The sequence below is a fragment of the Musa acuminata genome, chromosome BXJ1-9 (assembly GCF_036884655.1).
Source record: "Musa acuminata AAA Group cultivar baxijiao chromosome BXJ1-9, Cavendish_Baxijiao_AAA, whole genome shotgun sequence".
Taxonomy (NCBI): domain Eukaryota; kingdom Viridiplantae; phylum Streptophyta; class Magnoliopsida; order Zingiberales; family Musaceae; genus Musa; species Musa acuminata.
Window position 1 is genome coordinate 43295666 of NC_088335.1, and position 23082 is coordinate 43318747.

Below are 23082 nucleotides of genomic sequence, written 5' to 3' on the forward strand. Positions count from 1 at the left end.
GGTTGTTTCACAATGTCAAATGTGTTTCTTTTAGCTTACTGAAGTTTCTTATGAATGGATATAGACAATGTTGGCCCAACAACATATATATGCTTTGGATTTTGGATTGGCTTCAACCTCATAATTGACTTGGTATATAAGAAAACAAATAACTGGCCAAGTGATAAGGTAACAATGAAATATTTATTCTTTAAAAATGGTTATTGATGGGGTCTCTTTGTCTGTGTTGTCCAAAACAAAAATATTAATTAGTATTCCTTCCCTAGGATTAGGGCACCTTTAAATTGATAGGTGATTGATTAGGCATTGCTAAACCTCACATTGAGGCATTCTTATAATCATTGCTAAATATATTAAAAGCCACAGTTGAGCATAGAATTAAAAGCCTAAAGATTTGACTTCTAGTGACCAAAAAAAGCCCATCAAGATTCCAATGTGCTAGTTTGAATTTTTGAACATGAGGAGCACTTACAATGAGGTGGTACATTTTTTATGTTGGTCTGGCCATCATAGATGTGGCAAAGCACATTTGCACCTACAAATTGAAGTTTGGGTGTGCAATGAAATCAACCATAGTAAAACTTCCTAATCAATCAGTAGATAGAGAAACTTAATCCAACCAAATACATTGAATGAAAGAATGTATCTACAAATATACATGAACCTTTTCCATTATGCAATACATAATCTTGATGAGATTCTATATGAATCTATGCCTATTCCTTTATGTAGATATCATCACATAAAATTTTCTCATAGGTTTCTTGCATGGACAATGAGAACTTTTTTAACTCAAATATCATAATTTTAATTCATAACTTTGACTTTTGCATAAGTTATGTACAATCTTTTCTATGCATAAAACAAATTTTTAATTATTGCCCATGAAAATAATCCTCCTTCACTTGGCTGTTTAGCTGATTTCATATAAATCAATTAATCAATACCCAATTAAAAGTCTTTACATCACCTTATTGATTCTAATTAATCTTTTTCTATCCTTTTGCACCAACAATGTGTTGACTTAATTCATCAATTAATACAAGACTTATTTTGATTTCTTATATTTTCGTTTATATATATATATATATATATATATATATATATATATATATATATATATATTAGTGACATTTATATTTAATTACTCGTTATCACGAACTCAGCACGTGCCAAAGGGGTCGCCAGGCGCCCGACAATGGCACTCATCCGATATTTTCTGTCACTCACGAGGGTAAACTCGTCTATTTGCAGAATGATACAACTCTACTAGAGAAGGAAACACGTGACTCGGTTATCGTCCACGCCGTATTGAAGATTGATCCAATGGGGCCCGCTTAATATCAGCAATAAGAAGAAGGTATCTGATGGGGTGCAAAACAGGGCATAAAACGTATTGCTCTATTTAAAGCTAAAAATACGAATTGCGTCAGTTGCAAGACTTAGATATACCCCCTGCAAGTCAATATAATTACGAAACTACACGGCGACAGCACTGTTGCTTTCGGACAATTATAAGGGCTTCCGCATCTCCATCTCTTGTCCTTTTCTCTCGCCCTTCTCTTCGCGGCCCCCCGATAGCGAAGAGGGCTTCGCCAAGAGCTCCTCCTCTCATCTCCTCCGCTTCCTCCTCCCGTCGCAGAGCCGATTGGGTTACCGCCGTGGTCGCACCACCGCCCAGAGAAGGAGGCCGTTATTCGGCGAGGTATGCAGACGGATCAGACGGTCATCAGCTTGAGGCCTGGCGGCGGCGGCAGCGGCAGCGGGAGCCGAGGCAGCAGAATTTTCGGCACCCGGTTCGACTCTTCGGCCTCCGCCGGCGTCCCCATCTCGCTCAAGGTCGGTCGGGAACTCTTTGAATTGACATGTGGTTTCCTTCGATTGATGAACTTTGAATTGTTTGATCCGATGTGCGAGATGGGATTTTACGATTTGTTGGTGGACTCATCGATTGGCTTTATTACATATGCTTTAGTTCCATCTGCTTTCTTTTACCTGTGGTGGTTGGAGCTTGATGGAAAAACTGTGGTTTTTGGTGGTAACTCATTCTGCGTTATTCCAGAATCGTGCTTTCCCACTAATTGACACGGTGGGACCAGCTTTTTGATTCTAAAAAGGTATCAAATCATGCGGACTAAGTTTGGTATTCTTAATTGGTGTGGTTATAATTAGGGTGAATGAATTCTTTTTGGTTACTACTGAACTTGACTAGTCTGTCACTGTCAAGTTCATATCTTATTGTCGAAGCCATGTTATTGTAAATCTTCATATTTGTTTTCTGTATTACAAGATTAGATTGATTGGTTAATCTCTTTGTCCAATTTCCCCAGTGTGACTAGTTGCTCATATACTTTATGTTCGTGGCAGTTAAACCTTGTAACGTGCTTATGAACAGATTCTAGCATCAGTCCTTCAGGTTACTGGGGCTGGTTATATCCTATCCAACTTCTGGAGTTTATCGGACTTCTTATATGTCATATGCATTTCACTAGTACAGCATGCCATTTTGTCATGTTGTTCAAGTTATTGTGATTGCTGCCCTTTGGAATTTTCTACTTGTTATTTATTGCCTTATGGACACCTGTCAGAGCAACTTTTTAGAGTATCATCTAACTTTGTATCACTATTTTGTCAGACTGGAGACTCAAGATTTGAAAGTCGTGAATGCATTCATTACACTAAGGACCAACTTCTGCAACTTCGTGAGGTATGCCAGAATATTCATCTTCTGAAGTGTATTTCTTTCATCACATTATGATCTCCAGTTGATTCTCTTGAACATGGTAAAACTTATTACTCATGACAGTCTCTAACAAGATTGGTTAAATATCGATTGCATATCAACTGCATTTTAGCTAGTTGTGAGAACACTTCTTTGATAAACTAATCCCATCCTAGTAGATGTGCTTGGTGGATCATATATATCTTTGAAATTATAGCTTTCCATAACTGTTAATCCTACTCCTTCTCTTGCCAGGGTGTGCAGACACCAGAGGACATTCTGAAACTCAAACAGGAGATTGATGCAGAATTGTTTCCCGAAAATCAGACTTGGGGTCATAGTGATGCTAATGTATGTTCTCCTACTTATTGTTAAAGAGCATTGCTAAGTATGGTGTCCTGACTAAATTCGAGAATCATGTGGATTTTCCCCACACCTTTAAATCACAAGATTTACTGCAAGTGATGTGGGATCCTAGGCTAATGAAAGCACAATCTGTTCCTTTCATAATTAAGGCATATTGTTCTCAGCTGGATCATAGGTTCACATGATGCATATTAGGTCCCAACTCTATCATTGTTCTGTGAACAGCTGATGCTCCAGTGTCATATTTATCATTATGAAGCTGGTAACAGTGTGAGCTATGCCTCAAGAAGGTTCTCTTCGGTTAAGTGTCATGATTTGCACATGATACTATATGTCACATCCAATGTGGAACTTTTTGAGGCTATCACATTTGATCTGACATTTATTTCTCAGTGACACAATCCTAGATTGTGCAGCAGCATGAGCAAGCTTCTTGTTTCTAATGGTTGTTTTTTGTATCTTCCATTTGTCTATGCTCATGAATTTATTAAAACTTTTGGGACATCATCTTATGTTTGTCTGTGTCTCCAGTTGGCAAGTCAATCACAGAGTCGCTATTTTGAACCAGAAAGTCGTGATTGGCGTGGCCGTTCAGGACAATCTACTTCATTTGGAGACGAGAGATCTTGGGATACAATTCGTGAGAACAAAGAATCAATGGACTCTGGACATCAAGAAATAAGGCAATTGAATAAGCAGGGCTCCCAGTTTTCTTCAAACACTCAAGTTTCTTCTATTCAAGCGGTAATATATTTGTTGGACTGAAGAAATGTTTCTTTTCTTTCATGTAGTTCGAGCTGTTTGCTTTATATACCTTCTTTTCTTGTATTTTTTTTTTTCACTATCTTGGTGACTTGTGGTCTTTCTTTTTTTTACATATATGTTACTTGTCTATCACTGTTGCATTTAAAACCATGGTGTCTGAATGTTTCTTCAAAATTTCATTTTTAATTGTATATAAGTCTCCTATGTGCAGTTTTAAGCTTAGTCTTATATTTCCTTTGGCAGTCTGTTTGACTGAATTTTTATTTTGTCATTATAGTATGTTGTTGCTCCACTTCTAAAGAGTTTAGATCCTTTAGAAAGTGTTGAGTCTATTCATTATTATGAGTGAGTTTTTTCCTTTTATGATTGGTTTAATAGTCTCTTTTGTGGATTCCCAGAAGCTTGATTGCATCCCACACATTGTCTCTTGGTTTTGGAGGCTTGATCCCCTCAAATTGATCATAACCAATTTTTACTATTGATAGAATCATTTTACTCTTACCGTCATCGTTCGATCCTCTTTCCGCTTACATCACATCCAGATTCTCCTTTGCTTTCACTTTTTTTGTCTGTCCCCATGTCTTCCCTCTACACCTTTTAGTGATTTTTCTCTTTGTTTCTTTTTTCACGCAATCTAGAAACTTCTTGTAAAAATGATTACACGAGAAGACAATTATTTGGGCTGCACATGCCCTGAAAATATTTTTTATATGTATGTATATATAAGATATGTGTATCGGTTAAGTGAATCCTGTCACTTTCTTGGTCTAATCTTTCATCTTCTATATGACCACATCTTAGTTAAAGTATGCATAATATTCGGGCATACTATGCTCACATTCTTGGTAGCTGCCAACACTGAATCTGTATAAGAAAGGATGTCTTTTTGCACTTATAACTTGACTACTGACGGTTCTTGTGAGGACAACATATTCATCCCTCCTGTCAAGTTGCTGATTCATTTTCTATGTTTATACCAATCTTCCATGAGAATTTTCTTATTGTCAAGTTGTTGACATTAGTTAACTTCAGCATCTAATGTTCTTGTTAGTTTTGCTCCTTCACATGGGTAGCAAGTATGTGAGTTATTTAATGGGTTTTTCAGTAAAAGGAACTTCTGCCAGATTGAAAACTTAAAAGTGGTACCTAAAGGTATATTTAAGATTGTACTGTTTTAACTTTTAGGTGTGAGTACTTCATGATAATTTGAACATCTCATGTAGTCCTTTCCTTTTAACCATTAACTTGTTCCAAATGTGTAACTTATGTTGTTTTTAGGCCATGTTCTTTAAATAGGTCTATGTTTCGGCTTTATATGGCTTGCCTGCCCATGGTCAAATTTGTGCAATACCATCTATGCCTACTTAACTATCCTGGATAACTGTGGCCATGAGAACTGAAACAGGGACTTAGCATGGGTTCATATATAGGCATTTGCTAAGAATATTGCTTTTATCAGTGTCTCACATGCTTAAGTAGCTGTACTATCCTACCCACCTTCTAGATTATTCAAGGAACATTATGCTTGTCATCTCTGCAATTTTTAGTTCTTCTATATTTTTTTTGTGCATTTTAGAATTCTTTTCTTGTTTGTGTTTTGACATTTTTTAATTACAATTTATTAGATAGGACGTGCTCCTGCTCTAGTCAAGGCTGAAGCGCCATGGTCTGCACGAAGAGGCAATCTCAGTGAAAATGATCGGGTGCTAAAAACAGTAAAAGGGTACTTAAACTAATTTATTAGTCTACTGAAAGTTGTTAATGATTTGCATAATTGCTCTTGCTCTAACTATGGAGGTGACTATGTATGTGCATTGCAATAGTCATCCTCCATTTGATTTATTTGGTTTTGGCTTTGTGGTTCTGGTTTAGACTAGAATTTGTTTTTCACTTCTTTTGAAGGTTCATGGACTACATTTTACTTGAAAGCAATACAATGTTTATTAATTGGATCCACTAGAACAGGTTTCATTTCCTGGTGATATTTGTTGCAGTATCTTGAACAAGCTGACACCAGAAAAATTTGATGTCCTCAAGGGACAACTAATTGATGCTGGAATTACGACACCTGATATTCTAAAGGTTTTGATTTTCCCATAGATTTATACTATATTGCCATTGATATGTTTAGTTGTAATTTATCAGAATTTAATTTGAAAAACACCTATGCTGCAGGGTGTCATTACTCTCATTTTTGAGAAAGCTGTTTTTGAGCCAACATTCTGTCCCATGTATGCTCAACTTTGTTCTGATATCAATGAAAAACTTCCCTTATTCCCCCCTGAAGAAGAAGGTGGGAAGGAGATCACTTTCAAGCGTATACTCTTAAATAATTGCCAGGAGGCATTTGAAGGTGCTGACAGCCTGAGGGCTGAATTGCGAAAGCTGACTGCACCAGACCAAGAAATGGAACGTAGAGATAAAGAGAGAATGGTGAAACTTCGAACTCTTGGTAACATTCACCTCATTGGTGAGCTTTTGAAGCAAAAGATGGTGCCAGAGAAAATAGTTCATCATGTTGCTCAGGTAATGATTGCTTATGCTGATTATAGTTCTTATTTTTTATGGAATGTACTCTTTTTAGAGATTTTCTAACAGAAAATCTGTATACAGGAGCTTCTGGGGCATGATGGCAAAACCTGTCCTGCCGAAGAAAATGTTGAGGCAATCTGCCAGTTGTTCAATACCATAGGGAAGCAGCTGGATGCAAGCCCCAAGTCTCGTCACTTCAATGATGCCTATTTCAATCGACTAAAGGAGCTAGCTTCCAATCCTCAACTTGCATCACGCCTAAGATTTATGGTCCGTGATGTGCTTGACCTACGTGCAAACAACTGGGTCCCCCGTCGTGAAGAGGTAACTACTTGGTTCTGTCATTGATATTATTTGATGGATGGCCATGCAAGGAGGATTAATTCTTTCTAAGACACATTGCTTGATGTTACCCCTGTGAGAATTGACGGCTTTCCTGGCTTTCCAGGTGAAGGCCAAGACCATTAGTGAAATTCATACTGAGGCAGAAAAGAATCTTGGTTTACGTCCTGGTGCAACTGCAAGCATGAGAAATAGCCGTGATATCAGTGCTTTAGGGGGTATTAACACTACTGGATTTCCTGTCAACAGACCTGGAATTGGTGGTATGATGCCTGGGATGCCTGGAATGAGAAAAATGCCTGGAATGCCTGGATTAGATGGGGATGACTGGGAAGTTCCACGGAGCAAATCTATGCCCAGGGGTGATGCTAATCGTGTCCGTAGTTCTCCTGTGGCCAAGTCATCATCCATCAATTCTAAGTTCTTACCTCAAGGCAGTGGTAACCTGATTTCCGGTAAGACTAGTGCGTTGCTGCAGGGCAGTGGCCCACCAGCTCGTTCTTCTACTCTTGTTTCAGGCATATTAGATTCTCCATCTCCAAGCTCTGGGTCGCTGAGGCCTGTTGGTCAAGTGCCACCAGCTATGATTCCAGAGAGGTCAGTGGCAACAACAAAATTTGATCCTATGGAGTTACATAAGAAAACTGTTGCTCTTTTGGAGGAGTATTTTCACATTCGCATTCTAGACGAAGCACTTCAATGTGTAGAAGAACTGAAGAGTCCAGAATACCATCCGGAAGTTGTCAAGGAAGCCATCAATCTAGCTCTCGACAAGGGCCCTTCATGTCTTGAACTCCTAATGAAGCTTTTGGAGCATTTGCTGATTAAGAAAGTTTTTACTCCAAGGGATTTGGGGACAGGTTGTCTGCTTTATGGGGCTATGCTGGACGATGTTGCCATTGATTTGCCGAAAGCACCTGCATTCTTTGGTGAAGTGGTTGGTAAACTAATACTTGTCCATGGTGTTGATTTCAAGGTAGTGGAGGAAATTCTCAAGAAGGTAGAAGATGCCAATTTCCAGTCAGCAATATTTGATTGTGTCTTAAGAACTCTTCAAGCGAGTCCCGATGGTCAGCCGCTATCGAGTGAATATGCTGCAGAAATCAAGGCTTGCAAGAAACTCATACATTTGAACTAGATGATTAGAGTTACTCCTTTGCAACTTAAATGATCGGAGCTTAAACAACGCTAATAGTCTCTTTGCTTACAGGGTAAGAATATGCCTGATGATCCTTCACCCTTCCATACTTTGCATCATTAGCAGTGTTTGCGTACTGGAAATTGGTACATCGAATTTTGTACGATGGCTTCCAGTATAGGTTGTCATCTTCTACATGTTGTACCCCTAGTAAATTCACTTGTCGAGTACCATTTCTTTTGCCTTTCTCTTCCTTTCAATATGTTCCATTTCTTTTGTATGGGATGTGGAACACGTTCAAATTAAGTTTGTGAGTTGTACAATTGTTGCGATGCTATCTGAACTTTATTGAAGTTGGAAGGAACAATTACTCCGGCCATTAGGCATGCAAGTTGAGAACAGTCTTATGTGAGATAGCTTGTAATGGTTTCTCAGAACAACCATGAGAGTTTTTGCGACTGTGGAACTCTGGGAATTGCCCTTTCTTGTTTTGTAAATGATATGTAGTCTTTTTTTAAGAAAAAAATTCTAATAAATTGATCATTTCATCCAACTTGAATAAATAATTCACTATGGATGTTAGATTATCTGCATTTTCTTAGGTAAAAGTTAATAATCCTTCTTGGCTATTGCACTCAAAAAATCTCCACCTCGTATTGTCATTCCACTTATATAAATCGTTTCTTTAAGCTTTCTATCATTGGAAAATTTGATCTCTACCTTCTAGATTATATAGTTTTATTTAATTAGATAAAATATATTATAGATCTGATTAAGGTTATAAATTAATAAAAATTTTAATTATGATAGGATTTTTTAGTAGATGATCTTGATAGGAAGAAGTCTAATTATAATAGAATTGTTATAAGGAAGAGAGAAGAAGATATATATTTTTTTCTTTCTTGTGTAGATTCATGGTGCATGCATATCACCATGTGTTGCTTCACGTTATCCGAGATATCATTTTGATTATGATGTTCAAAAAGTATGTATATTATCTCATATTTATGATATTTGATTTCAATCATGATATTAAATTTTTATATAATAGTTTTATTTCATACAATGTGTGTCAAAGCTATGTCATTGAAATCTAAGTTATTATAGATTATTAAAGAAATTAGATCTATTTTTAATCTATTTGTGTATTAAATCTATTTTATATAAAATCTATTATTATCATCATTTTTATTTACCAAAATATGTTTTTATTTACCAAAGTGGTGTGGAGGTGGTTGCGTCACACACCGAGCAGGCTGTGCTACTATGTGCGACAAGGCTTTTGCAGGTGGTGGTGGACACAACAACATAAGATGGTGATACAATGCGCTGCTACTATGTGATGATGGTGTACGGTGAAAGTGGCTATTGCCGATAGCACAAGGGGCAATGGTGCTATATTTCCAGAATGGGCAGAAGCAAGCCACCAGGTGATACAACAGTTTCGGGTCGCTTGACGACCGTCGGTGTTGAGTCACCTAGCGACCGTGCAGTATAACAGCAGAGGGAATCCGTGGAGAAACGGTGATTGTTGGTGTTGAGATTATCTAGATAGTTATCATGATCTAGTGGTTACATTGATTTCAATAACTACTTCAATCTAGTAGTTATAGGATGATAATAAATAGGACCGTAGTTCATGAAGCAATGTATATAGAGAGTGTGTGATTTTTTAAATACTACATTAGTTTTTTTGAGTTAAAAGGATTCTTTTTACTCGTAGTATTCTGTTTTTTTCTTGCTTCTCCATCTTCAATATTTGTGGTATCAGAGCTAGTTTCAATCTGAACTGGGCATTATGGCTTTCAACGATAATTCCATGTCTCAACCCCTTATTCCCATCTTCTCGAGAAAAAACTATGAATTTTGGAGTATCAAGATGAATACTCTATTTAAGTCTCAAGATCTTTGGGATTTAATAGAGAATGGATATACGGATCCAGATAACGAAATCAGGTTGAGGGAAAATAGAAAGAAGAACTCAAAGGCATTGTTCTTCATTTAACAAGTTGTACATGAGACGATCTTCTCAAGAATTATAGCGGCGACAACCTCAAAGTAAGCTTGGTTGATACTTCAAAATGAATTTCAAGACTCATTAAGGATGATTATGGTAAAACTTCAAATCCTTTGTCATGAGTTTGAAATTTTATTCATGAAAAGCAATGAATCGGTACAAGATTTTCTTTCTCAAGTGACTGAAATTGTTAGTCAAATAAAATCTTATGGTGAACATCTTTCTGATCATATAATTGTTGCAAAAGTTTTGAGAAGTTTAACTCTGAAATTTGATCATATTGTTGCCGTAATTGAGGAGTCAAAAGATTTATCTACATATTCATTTGATGAACTAATGTGTTCCTTACAAGCACATGAAGTAAGGTTGAACAGGTTACTTGAAAAAAGTGAAGAAAAAATATTTCAGGTTAAGGGGGAGTCTTCTACTTCAAAAGAACATAAAAAATCAATAGGAAGAGGACGTGGTAGAGGAGGATTTCGTGGTAGAGGAGGATTTCGTGGTAGAGGAAATGGAAAAAGAAGAGACAGAGGACACTTTGATGGGCATGATGAACAAGGGCAATCAAATTATGATCAAAGAAATTACAAGAGTGGAATTCAATGTCACTATTGTAAAAAGTTTGGTCACATGAAGGCAGATTGCTGGAAAAGAGAAAAGCAAGCAAGCTATGTGAAGAAAAATAAAGAAAATAGTAAGTTGTTTATGACTCATTCATAAGTTCATAATATCTCAAATGATATTTTGTTTCTGGATAATGGATGTTCTAATCATATATCAAGCATAAAATCAATATTTAGAGATATTGATGAAACTTATAAGTTGAAAGTTAGACTTGGAGATAACAAGCAAATCCAAGTGGAAGGGAAAGGAAAAAATTAAAGTGAAGACAAATCAAGAGAAGGTAAAATACCTTGATAATGTTTTTTCTTTGTTCCTATTTTATCATATAACTTGTTGAGTGTTGGACAATTAGTAGATGATAGATATTCAATAATATTTGATAATGGTTCATGCACTATTAGAGATAAAAAATCTGGTTTGATTATAGTAAATATTTGCATGATACAAAACAAGATGTTTTCACTTGATATGTCAAATATTGAAAGACATGCACTTATCACAACTCAAGAATAAGTCTAGTTTATGACATTTAAGATATGGACATCTTAATATTAAGGGTTTAAGGTTGTTAAGTAAAAAAGGAATGATTTTCGGATTGTCCAAGATTAATACACTTGATGTATGTGAAGGATGTATTTATGACAAACAAAGTAAAAAACCATTTCCTATTGGAAAAGCATAGAGAGCATTAATTCATGCTGATTTATGTAGACCTATGAATACAAAATTATTTGGTGGAAGTCAATATTTTTTATTATTTACGGATGAACAAATTGCGGATATCCTCACCAAATCACATCCAGTTCGAAAGCATGTTTATTTTCTATCGTAAATTGGTGTATGCAACTATGAATCAAGGGGAGTGTTATCATGATATAGTGGTTACAGGATGATTTCAATAACTACCTCAATCTAGTAGTTATAGGGTGGTTGTCACTAGGTCCAATAAATAGGATCATAGTTTATGGAGCAATGTATATAGAGAGTATATAAATTTGGTATCTTGTAAGTGTTCTTATCAATCCTTTCGTTTTTAAATACTATATCAATTTTCTTGAGTTAAAAGGATTCTTTTTACTCGTATCGTCGTAATATTATGTTTTTTTCTTGCTCCTCCATCCTCAACAGTTGGATGGTGGACAGCGATAGCACTGGGTGACAGCGTATGCTACCCATCACCATACCAGTGAAGGATGCCACAGAAAGAGTCATGACGGACAGACGACGGTCGCCTAAGCATCACGAGAGGGAATCGTAGTGGAAAAGGGAAGCATCGCACCTTGGCGTTGTTCTCTAAGGTAATAACTACAGGCGCTATAGATGGCGTGTAGGCCATGCACCGCAACGGCAATAGTCCCTCGTGTAGGCACCATGGTGATAGCTTCACAGCACAACGATGGTGCTGCTCCTCGGTGAGCGCACGACCACACTGCAGTAAAGATGTTGCGTGAGGATAGGGCTTCATTTTGACCAAAATCACCTATTTTGATAACTATTTTATTTTGACTAAATTTTGACCTCGGTCAATTGACCAAACTTTGATTAGTTTAAATTTGATTGGATTTTGATTTCGATCTTTTTTTTTTGACTTGATCTGAATTTTGATTATTTAATTAAATTTAGAATGATCAATAAGATCCAATTCGAAGAAAGTTAAATTTTGATCAATTTTAATTTTGACGGGCCTAATTGAACAAATGATTGGCCCAAATCTATTAGTCCAATTTGGATAGTTCAATTCTAAACCTACCCAATCAAATAGGGTGAACTAGTATAAGGGTTACATGTGAAATAAAAAAAATTTATAAATTATAATTTTCTTTGATAGTTTTCTTATATGATATATTGATAAAATTTTGCTTATGATAAATAAAAATTTAATTATTATTCTTAGATATTTATTTGATCAAGCTATTAATACTTTTAGATGTACATAAATGAAGCCAAGAGATACGTAGATAAAAATGTTCAAATTATCAAATCTAATGAGGGTGATAAATTTTTTTATGATAGATATGATAAGCCTGATCATAATTTTGGTTCTTTTACTATATTCCCAGAATAGTAAGGTATTTATACTCAATATGTATGTGCTATAGCAGAATGATACTATTAAAAGGTAAAATCCTACTATTATAAGAGCTTGATAAATTATTCTTTTGTATCTGAATCAACGTGAGGAGAAGTTCTAAGGATGATTATATATATCTTGAATATGATTCCTAATAAATCAACTACATCAACTCCTTTTGAGTTATTGACTAATAAAAAACCTAATTTAAGATATTTACATATTTATGATTGTTCTACGATAACAATCTTCAATTCACATGAAAATAAATCAGATTCAAGGATTATTTCTAGCTCTTAAATTTTAATTTTGATATTGATGAGATATATGTTGATAATCTTTTATTATTTTTTATTCGAGAGATTGTTGTTCCTTAAATCACTGAATGATTTAATAAAAACGTATAACATAAAAACATAAACTCACACATAATATTGATATTACTACTTATGAGCTTGTAGGATAAATCATAATCGATAATTTTGAGAATATTTCAAAGGAAAATGAGATTTATCATTTTTTTCGATTATTTATATCTACAAGAATCATATTCTGATATAGAAATTAAAAGAATTTCTCATTGTTTTCATATGTTAAGGAAAATAATAATTCTAAAAAGTAATATGATATAAAAAAAAGTTAAAAGTTTGGGTCAGAATGATGTTTAAGAACTTATCGAATTATTCAATAACTATAAAAGAATAATTTGTTACATAAACATCACTCAAAGGATAATATCAAACAATATAACAATCAGACTTCTGATTAAAGATTTTACTCATAAAGAATACATCGATCTTAAAAAGACTTTTGTTTATTGTTTAAATAAACTTACTAAAAATCATCATGACATTATAATTTTGAGTTACAACAATTATATGTAAAAATAAGTTTTTCGAATAAGGAACTAGATTTATATTAAATAATTCAAAGGCAAAATAAAAGAAATAGAAAATTTGGTGTCCAAATTTAAGAAATCCATTTATAAACTTAATATCATTACTTTCTTCAAATTTAAGAAAAATACTATTGATCAGTATTTATATCTAAATATCGATATGAGCAAGTTTATTATATTGGTATTATATATGGATTACTGATCAATGAGAGCAATGATCTTGGTTTATTATACTGAATAAAGAAATTTCTCACCAATAATTTTAAAATGGTTGATATGAATGAGGTATCTTATATTAGTAGTATTGAAATATTTAGAGATAAATCTCAAGGATTATTAGGACTATCTCAGTAAAGATATATTGATCAAGTCTTGGTGAGACTAAGTATACAACTTTTTTTAGCAAACGATGAAAGTAAAACAATTTAGTTAAAATAAGTGTTTTTTAAATATTTTAGAAAGGAATCAAATTAAAAAATTATTATATATATATGCTAGTTGGAAGTCTATTATACGCTCAAGTCTATACTAGATCATATATTAGTTTTGTAATTGAAATACTAGGTATATATTAGAGTTACATAGGAATGAAAACACCAAGAGACTACAAAGGAAATAATATTTGGAATGGACAAAGGATTATATGATCATATATATGAAAAATTATTTATGTATATATGGTTGGAAGTTTATTATATGCTTAAGCATATACTAAATTAGATTTCAATTTTGTAGTTGAAATACTAGATAAATATTAGAGTTACTAGGCAATGAAAATACTAAAAGACTTTTAAAAAAATAATAAAATATCTGAAATAGACGAAGGATTATATACTCACATATACAAAATTAGATCAGCTTGAAATGATGGTATTTTCATATGCTAATTTTGTAAATTATATTGATAACAAAAAGTCCACTTTACAATTTATATTTATATCAATTAGATAGATAATTTATATAAAAAATAAAATAATATATTATTATATTATTAACAATAGAAGTTGATTTTATGATATGGTTTGAGGCCATTAATCAAGTTTCATGGTTATCGAAATTTTATCTCAAGACTTAGATATGATCAGATTCAATCATCAAGTCGTTGAAGATACTTTGTGACATATCACAGTAGTTTTCTTCTCTAGGATGATAAGTAATATAGTAGTTTTATGCATTATAGTATAAAATATATGATAGTCAAAGTTCAGAAACAATTAATGTTAATTAAATATTCGAGTTCTACTATATTAATTACTGATCCATTCAGTTAGGACTTATAGCTTAGAGTATTTGAAAGAGCATGTTCATATAATCGAGTTTTTAAATAACCCATAAAAGATAGATGATGCTAAGTAGACATTATAATTAATATTCTTACTTACGTAATTAAAATTATTTATTTTTATTATCTTGTTCACATTTATGTATGTGTATATTATGATTGAATGTGAATAATAATATTGTCTTGATAAGACAAATTATATGGGTCATTTTAGATTTTATTAGAAAAGACCAACAATATTGTAGTACATAAAACGAAGTATGATATTGATAATATACAACCGTTATAACTCATAATGCTAGTAAGACTTAATGTAGTATTATTATGTTTATTAAACTTATTGACCTATTTTTTAAAAAAATTTGTACGTGTACAAATGATTTTTAAAATTTCATAATCTAGTTGGGTAAATTTATTTTTAAATAAATTTTATTATATTTATTTTAATTTTAAACCCTTTTATATCTTTTTAATTAACGAGTCAATTAAAAAAAATTAGATTATATGACCCTATTTAATTAGGTAAGATATATTATAGATCTGATTGGATTTTGATTATTATTATCGGTTAATATAAAAAAGTTTAATTATGATTGAATTTTTTAGGAGATGACCTTGATGGGAATGATTATCTAATTACTTATCTTAGAATCTCCATAAAAGGACCGGACCTTCCAAGAACTCAACGCGGATATGTAGATATATGATATTATTGAGAAGTTATAGATCTTTTCTTATCTTCCTTTTATCCATCACTCATAGTGATTATGTGATAAATAGGAAGAAAAATTCAAGTCTAGTTTCTTTCGTGTAGATTTACATTATATATGATTTTGATATTTTGTTTCAAATCTACCATGTTTGATTTCAATACTAACATTAATTTTTTATATAATAATTTTATTTCTTATAATAATTACTCCCACAATTAGCTATATGCAAGTTAAGAACAGTTGGTTTATCAGAGAACAGCCATGGGAGCTTTTGCAACAATTGAACTCCGGGAATTTCTTTTTCTTGTTTTTGTAAATAATATTTAATCTTTTTTATAAGAAAAAATTCTAATAAATTGATCATTTCATCCAACTCGAATAAATAATTCACTACGGAGGTTAGATTACGGCATTTCTTAGGTAAAAATTAATAATCTTTCTTGGCTCTTGCACTCATAAAATCTCTATCTTTATTAATTCTCCACGTCGTATTGTGATTCCACTTATATAAAATCGTTACTTTGTTTTGATTTAATTTTATGTGCTAAAATATGCTTTACATCAGTTGCTAGTCGTCTAATCAAACTTTTCCCTCCTCTTTTTTCTTTTGATGTAGGAAAAACCATCTTAGAACTTGAATCTGCCACCACCTTAATCTTCTCTACAGATTACCAGTGTCTACAGACCTAATCTTGAATTATTCTCCCTCCTTCCTTCAGCTGCTTCTCCTTGAAAATATAATTCAGGCACAAAGAACTGATATTTTCGTTGTTCAAGAATTGATCCAGGATTGTTCCAAATCAATTTCTCTTGAATAAAGAAGGCACAACAAACAACACAAATAGAAAGCAACCAAGCGGAAGAATATGCCTTGTTATAGATGAAAGAATAAAGGTCAATCTGTACCACAACTGATGTCAATCCCAGCAACTGTAACCCACAGAACAGTTCAGCCAATTTGGTCAACTGTATTACCAAAAAGGATGGCCTACCTCAGAGTTTAGACAGCAACATGACCTAACATCTTTTCTCTTATTTATTTGAAGAACTTAACATACTTCACCAAAGCACATAAAAAGCTCCAACAATATCGTCAGCTACTGAAGGAACTTTATCCCATCCATCACCATTATCTGACATCCCAAGACTAATCTAGACTCTACTGTTCTGTACACAAAAGAGCTGCATCGAACTCAGCTTGACAGAGAGCTATCTTCTTCATCTTCAGCAATGTTGAACAAGAACTGAGGCAGCGAGGCAATGCGAGGGAGTTGCATCAGCAGATCACTGAATGAATCCTTCCTTGACATGCTTGCCAATGCCTTGGGACCAGGTGCATCGTTGATCTCACCTTTGGTAATTGATGTGTGCTTCTCCGAAATATTATTGCAGAAACCATTTTCGTTAGCTGCAGGTCCGCCGCCATCTGTCTGCTGGCTGTCGACTGTGCCAACATCTTTCTGGAGCAGACAGCAAAATGAATTCACCTTTGACATGACAGATTTCTCATCTGAGGCGGGCATTTGGGAATCGCTGAAGAGGCATTGGGCCAACTCCTCCAACATTTCTTTGTCAGGTATAACCGAGCCAGATAATTGCGGATTCCCCAAACTGATCTGCTCAGAGATGCAATGTCCTATTTGATTAACAAAGTCGCTGATGGACATTGAATGCTTGAGTCCAGGAACTTTCAACTGGTCCCAGCACCACTGATTATTCGAGTCTTCAGTTTCAGCAGTTCCACTTCCTTGCGTCACCCAAGGTTCCATCACTGTACACAATGCCAAGGATCAAAAAACAATGCGAAATTGCAAACAGTAAATATGTTACAGCAGGTCAATGGATTAATAAATTAGCATCCAATCTGAAGTAATGTGGAACTAAGAACTCTTACAAATTGATGAGCTAATGGAATCCGTCAAAATATTACCTTTGTTCCAAAAAGGCATGCATGCATGACCTCATGGAACTCTTACAAAATACCAAAGATCCACATATCTACTATATCAAGCAGTTTTGAGCAGCCAAAATGATGTGGAACAAAGAAGTAGTCATTTTGGTATTGATACAGAAGATCAGCATAGAGATGCATGAATTTAGTAATATAAAAAGAAGAGGCCAAACATGTAAAGAATGGATGAAACATAACATGTCCTTTAGATAGTTTAATGCTAAAGTTCACAGGAATAATAAGATGGGAAGAAATTGTACAGAAAAAATGCTAGTCATAGTTGGTCCAGCCTTCTATGTAATGAAAAGCAAAAATTTGTTTTCGTAAACCATAAAACTTAAATACACCATCGTAAGAAAGGGCTTCAAAACTACCTGGACTTGGTGAGTGGATTTTCCCAGTATCAATAGGATCTCTGATGTCATTCTTAGCAGAAGTTGATGTGCTAGCACAAGTCAATGCAGAATCTTCGAACTCTTGAACCACAGATCCATATGGATCCTTCAGCTTGTCAAATGGATGGTACTTGGATTCATCTTGATCCTCAAAAACAGAGCACCTTGGTTCAGAGAATGGTGCATCCAGGAGAACATCTGGTTCATGACTTAGTGCACATAACCGTGGATCACACTGGATAAGCTTCTCAAAATGCTTGCTCAACAAACCTTGTGGACAACGTAGAAGATGCCTCCTGAAAGCAAGTATATCAAATTGTAGGCATTAAAAATAATCAGTCCCAGAAAAATCTTGAATTACATTCTCTTATTACTTCACATTTACCAAATAAATATCACATACACAAAGAGACATATAACTAATGTATGTTATGAATCAATCAACAGCTCAACATATACCCTATAGATCTTTATTTTTTTTATCAACCGCGAAAAGCACATTTAGAAAGCAGAAAAACAAGTAAATATTCAAGAAAAATGTCAGCTAACAATTCTAAAACATGATATAGAATAGCCAAATGAGAACAAATGCTAAATCCAACTAAGTATCTCATAGATAAGTTTCCAAGTTCTCAATATTTTTTTTGTAACTCAAACTAGATTAGCTAAGACCATCTCCATGCCAAGATATGATCATGATGCTCATGTATCTCAATGTTTCCAAAAGACACTCGGGTGAGATGAGGCGTTTCAATGAAGCACCACTTGGGCGCAAGCTTGAGCCCAAGTGTTGGGCGACTCGAGCATGCGCCCGAGCCAAATTGGTCATGGCTCAACCTGGGTTCGAGCCTGGGTAACTAAGTTAGTTCAACCAAACCAACTAATACCACTTACTCGATCCCCAATGCAAGCAACCAACGAAACCCTACCACTTCATCTGCGGCCATCTGCAGCCTTGTTTCATCGCCAGTTATCTACCAATGTATACCCATGCTGATTTATTTGATAGTTTATCTTCAGCTTTAAGGTTTCTCATATTGACAATTACAACCGAACTTAGAGGGTGATGCAAATTCATTAATTTTGTTGAGTTATTTTCTCTTTTTTTTTGTTATTTGATCCTTTTTATATTTCATGTTTTTCATATGTGTCAATTTTATTTTTGTGATCATATTTATCAATAATAATATATATTTTTAAATTTTAATATTCGGGAGCATTTGCTTGGATTGTGTTTTGGGAGCTTGGTACTTTTTTTGGTGCCTAGCACTTTTAAGAATACTGTTGTATGTATAGGAAAAGTCCATCATATCTACCACATGGAACCATGCAGTGAAAGTCAACATATTAAAAAATGTAACTATGCATAGTTCATTGTGACCAATATAAAAGAACAACAAAAATTCTGAGACAAATTAAACCAACTAGATGCATTTTCATAAAATTGAATATCGATAGCTCACTATAAGTTGAAAGGACCATACTGTAAGAACATGAGAAATAAAAAATTGGTCAGCAATAAATATATCATTCCGAGGAAGGTAAATAATATCTCCATTTGTGGCAATTTTGTTTCTTGTAAGAAAAGGTAACATGAATTTCCTAAACTGTTGATTCTTAAATGCAGATACAATCAAGGTACAGAAGTCTCAGTGGTTGTAATATCAATATCCTCCTTAAGGTATCAATAATTCAACCCAAGAATATCCTGTTTACCTGTGCATGCTTGCTTGCCCATCAGTGAAATCTGAAGTAGCTTGCCATAAGGTGTGCTTCCTAGGCTGTGGATTGGTCTCCCTAAAGAAAAGAGGCTGGCCACCCAGCTGCACAAAAGAAATAAATGTTCATGGAATTTTGACAAACTCTGTGCAATGTACTGTCAAATTACCACTATACCACTATATCCAAAGTCCCAGGAGCATCTTCTGGGCAAGTTGCCTTGAGAGCTGTGATATCTGACCACTGGATCTCAATCTTGCTCTTGAGACCACCTTCAAGAATTTCCCAGACAAGTTTCCGCTTTGCAAAATAGCATTTGGCCACCAAATCCCCTTCATACCTTGATACATACTGTTCAAAAAGGAAATAGGATAACATTCCTAAATTCCACCAACTTGATATGTAAACAACAGATTCAAGGGCTATGGATGCTATTATATCCAACCGAACTGGAACACAGCACTAGTATATGCTGCTGATTATGCTACTACACAAAATTACAGCACACATGTTGATATATGGCATGGCAATGCACAACATCTGGTCTTCATGGGATGGCGTGCCGTGTCTGTGGCTCCCCCAACAGAGACACAACACAACTCAACCTTTGATATTAACAACTCAAGACAAGAGAAGGCATATGAATTCTTAATGACTCATCTGTTTTGCACTATGAACATTTGCAACAGTAATCATCTGCAATGTTATATTCTCAAAATCCAAACTAATTGCATAGTACTCAGAAATAATGGCCAAACACTTGTGGTGAGTAAAGCAGGCTAATAGTAACTACAGAAAAACAAGAGGAATAAATCACAAAGGAAAACATCTACATAATCGGGTCTACTAGTTCAACAGAACATTCGAAAGCAATCAAAGTATTGGTAAGTCAGCATAACTTAATCATACTTCTGTGACATAGTACTTCATATGGACATAAGAACAAACTGGAACGTACTAATCAAAGATATTCACTCCATTAAGGATAAAAGAAAATAACAAGATTTCATCAAACATAATGGAGATTACCTCCCACGTCCCAATCCTCAATAGGGAAGCTGGAAAGTTTGATGCTTTCAACTTTTCGGTGTTAGCCAAAGCAATGGTAGACCTAGTATCATTCTTTTTCCCATTCTCCAAGTTCTCATCGTTCAAAATGCATGAATTAGCAGCTGCATTTGCTTGAGACAACCTCATTTGAATCAAATCTACCAGTGATGGACTCTTTCGCAGACGAAGACCCAATGGGCTAGGCTCATTAAGCAGATTATTTTGAATAACTTCTGTTAGAGGCATGCTTTCACCTGTTCCACACTGCTATCACACACAAATTTAGTAAGTAAATCTGCAAAACTATATAACAATTTTGTTTTCATAACCAGATTGTAAAGTACAATAAATTGCCCTAAATACATTGCTCGTGTCAAAAATCACATCAGCGAAAGGAAGAGATTTTGTGAAACAATTAAAGGAACTCACCCAATTATGCTCCAAAATAAAGTTTGATTCTCAAAGATTAACATTCTCTTCCGTGAAAACAAGCATCGGCCTATGAAATTTAAATCTTTAGAAAGACGGAAACACAATTCAATGTCACATATCTATCATAAGTTATATGGATTTTTATATTTTCAGTGATCCCAAAAATATATCTTTCGAAAACATAGATCCGCCAGCTGATATTTGCCAATACGAAAATTTACCATGAAGAAAATTTGCCAATACGAAAATTTACCATCAGAACCCTCAAACCCAACCAGATCAAGTTATTTTTTGAGGGCACTCACAGAGATCGTCTTTTTAATTGAAAAAGAGAAAGAAGAGAAGAAAGCGAAGAGATATCCCCTGCTGGAGAGAAGGAAGAGAAGCAACCTTGGATCTCTTGTTGAGCGGACCATGCTCGTCCTCCAACGGGTCCTCAATCTCCAGCTTCGTCGCTAGCGGCAGCGTCATCTTCATCGGCAGCTCGGATTCCGGCCGCAGCTTGCCGTGATTCGTCAACTGAACCATCAAAAAGCCCACACCACAAGAAGAACAACGCACGAAAAAGCCGGTAGGATCACCGAACCCCGCGGAAACCCTAACTAAAACGCGGATCCACGCGGTCTCCCCCTGCAACCCAAGACGAATCAAAGCTCTAATCGCCCACTACGGATCACGAAATGGAGTTGAGATTTGGAATGGTGGGAATCGACGAATGCGCTTCTCCACCTTCCGGATTTGGGGATTACAAACAGATAATTTAATGAAGCGGTGGCCTCGTTTTTGGCGAGCAGCCGTACACGTGCCTCCCGGTAGCTGCGCACGTGGGGTTTAGATTTTTTTCCCCCAAAATTACATCTTTACCCTCCCCGAGCCACGACAAAAAATATCAACCTTCAAAAATAAGAGTTCTGAATAATAACGATAATAATAATAATAATATAATTATGACCGACGTGGGCTATGATCGAGACAAAAGTCGTGACTCAGTTCCGGTCAAAATAGGCTTAGGAAAACGTGTGTTTTGTTGGTCAACCATACCAAACGTTGGAGTTGGTCAACGTAATTCTAATTGAATTTGCAATTAACAGGTATCAAATAACATGGATATCAATCTTTCCTGCACTAATTTATGGGATTAACACTGTGCCCTGTGATTACCTTCAATTAATTAGCATCATCGAGCTGGGTAATACACCCAGTTATTAGGATTTGTGTCCATAAAAATAAAACTAATTTGGTCGATAATAAATGGGGAAGGGCAATTTCGTCTTTTCGTACTAGCGAGAAAAGGTACGGGCCGCCGGATCGCGTACCTTCTCCATGGGGCCCGCGGCGGGACGGCATGTGGATGGTGGGCCCAACGGCGGCGTGCCGCCGAGTTGGATTCCCAGAGGAGTAAGATGGGATGAAAGGCGACTCTGAATCACCAAAGCACTCGACAACCGTCGCGAACAAGGCGACGAGGATTGAGAGTCGATTTAATGGCAAGTATTGGTCATGAAAGATTCCTTCTCGTGTCCCGTTTCATCGCATGCAATCCCTTTCCCTGTGAAATGACATGAAGAATTGTTTTCTATTTCATCCCCATTGTTATTATGGTCACCATCATCGCCATCCCATCAATGAATGCTACACTTATCAGGATCGTACATTATTTTATGCTCTCAGAAGAAGCATCGGCCACTTATCCTGTCGACGTGAGCTGCAAGCAAGACAAAAGTGTTTATGTCATCCTCCTATGTTAAATATTCATTCTAAATTGATAAATATATTAATATCATGTTTGCGGATGGAGAGAATAAAACCTAATCTTAGATCATTCGTAGTCAACGTAAAATGCATGAAGAGACACTCAAGCTATGAGCATAAAACAGTTTATGAGAATACATTGAAAATAAATCATATATCCATCAGTCGCTACAGGTTGATATCGATCAAAATTTATTAGTGTCGATTTTTAACACAACGATCATTTAAATCCTTCTCCCTCTCCTCACTCTCATTTTCACTTATTTTCACACACTAAAAGTTCCTAATTCATGATTAATAATAATAATCAATT

General features: G+C 35.1%; 2 protein-coding genes across 5 annotated transcripts; one reads left to right on the plus strand and one right to left on the minus strand.

Annotated features, from left to right (window-relative positions):
• Window positions 1-1541: 1541 nt before the first annotated feature.
• On the plus strand, window positions 1542-8277 carry LOC103998709 (eukaryotic translation initiation factor). Its single transcript, XM_009420261.3, has 9 exons — window positions 1542-1839; window positions 2636-2707; window positions 2978-3073; window positions 3620-3832; window positions 5479-5576; window positions 5848-5935; window positions 6029-6379; window positions 6467-6709; window positions 6834-8277. The coding sequence occupies exons 1-9, from the start codon at window positions 1708-1710 to the stop codon at window positions 7863-7865; spliced, it is 2325 nt and encodes a 774-aa protein (XP_009418536.2). The 5' UTR covers window positions 1542-1707; the 3' UTR covers window positions 7866-8277.
• Window positions 8278-16312: 8035 nt separating this feature from the next.
• Window positions 16313-21777, minus strand: LOC135584840 (uncharacterized). 4 transcript variants are annotated; one of them, XM_065083831.1, is made up of 7 exons: window positions 21408-21477; window positions 21015-21084; window positions 20565-20849; window positions 19713-19886; window positions 19533-19639; window positions 17796-18112; window positions 16313-17241 (listed from the first exon to the last, which is right to left on the minus strand). In XM_065083831.1, exons 3-7 carry the CDS (start codon window positions 20829-20831, stop codon window positions 16664-16666), a joined length of 1443 nt encoding a protein of 480 aa, XP_064939903.1. In that variant the 5' UTR covers window positions 20832-20849; window positions 21015-21084; window positions 21408-21477; the 3' UTR covers window positions 16313-16663. The 4 variants fall into 4 exon arrangements, with proteins under 4 accessions (XP_064939903.1, XP_064939901.1, XP_064939902.1 ...); XM_065083829.1 differs by lacking the exon at window positions 21015-21084 and having other exon boundaries at window positions 20565-20852; window positions 21408-21777; XM_065083830.1 differs by lacking the exon at window positions 21015-21084 and having other exon boundaries at window positions 21408-21776.
• Between the last annotated feature and the right edge of the window lie 1305 nt (window positions 21778-23082).

Coding starts and splice junctions, on each gene's coding strand:
- LOC103998709 (XM_009420261.3), top strand. CDS start 1,708: ATGCAGACGGATCAGACGGTCATCAGCTTGAGGCCTGGCGGCGGCGGC. Junction 1,840..2,635: donor GCGTCCCCATCTCGCTCAAG/GTCGGTCGGGAA, acceptor CTATTTTGTCAG/ACTGGAGACTCAAGATTTGA. Junction 3,074..3,619: donor GGGGTCATAGTGATGCTAAT/GTATGTTCTCCT, acceptor CTGTGTCTCCAG/TTGGCAAGTCAATCACAGAG.
- LOC135584840 (XM_065083829.1), bottom strand. CDS start 21,545: ATGGTTCAGTTGACGAATCACGGCAAGCTGCGGCCGGAATCCGAGCTG. Junction 18,113..19,532: donor GGGCAAGCAAGCATGCACAG/GTAAACAGGATA, acceptor ACTTGCTTTCAG/GAGGCATCTTCTACGTTGTC. Junction 17,242..17,795: donor AATCCACTCACCAAGTCCAG/GTAGTTTTGAAG, acceptor CATTGTGTACAG/TGATGGAACCTTGGGTGACG.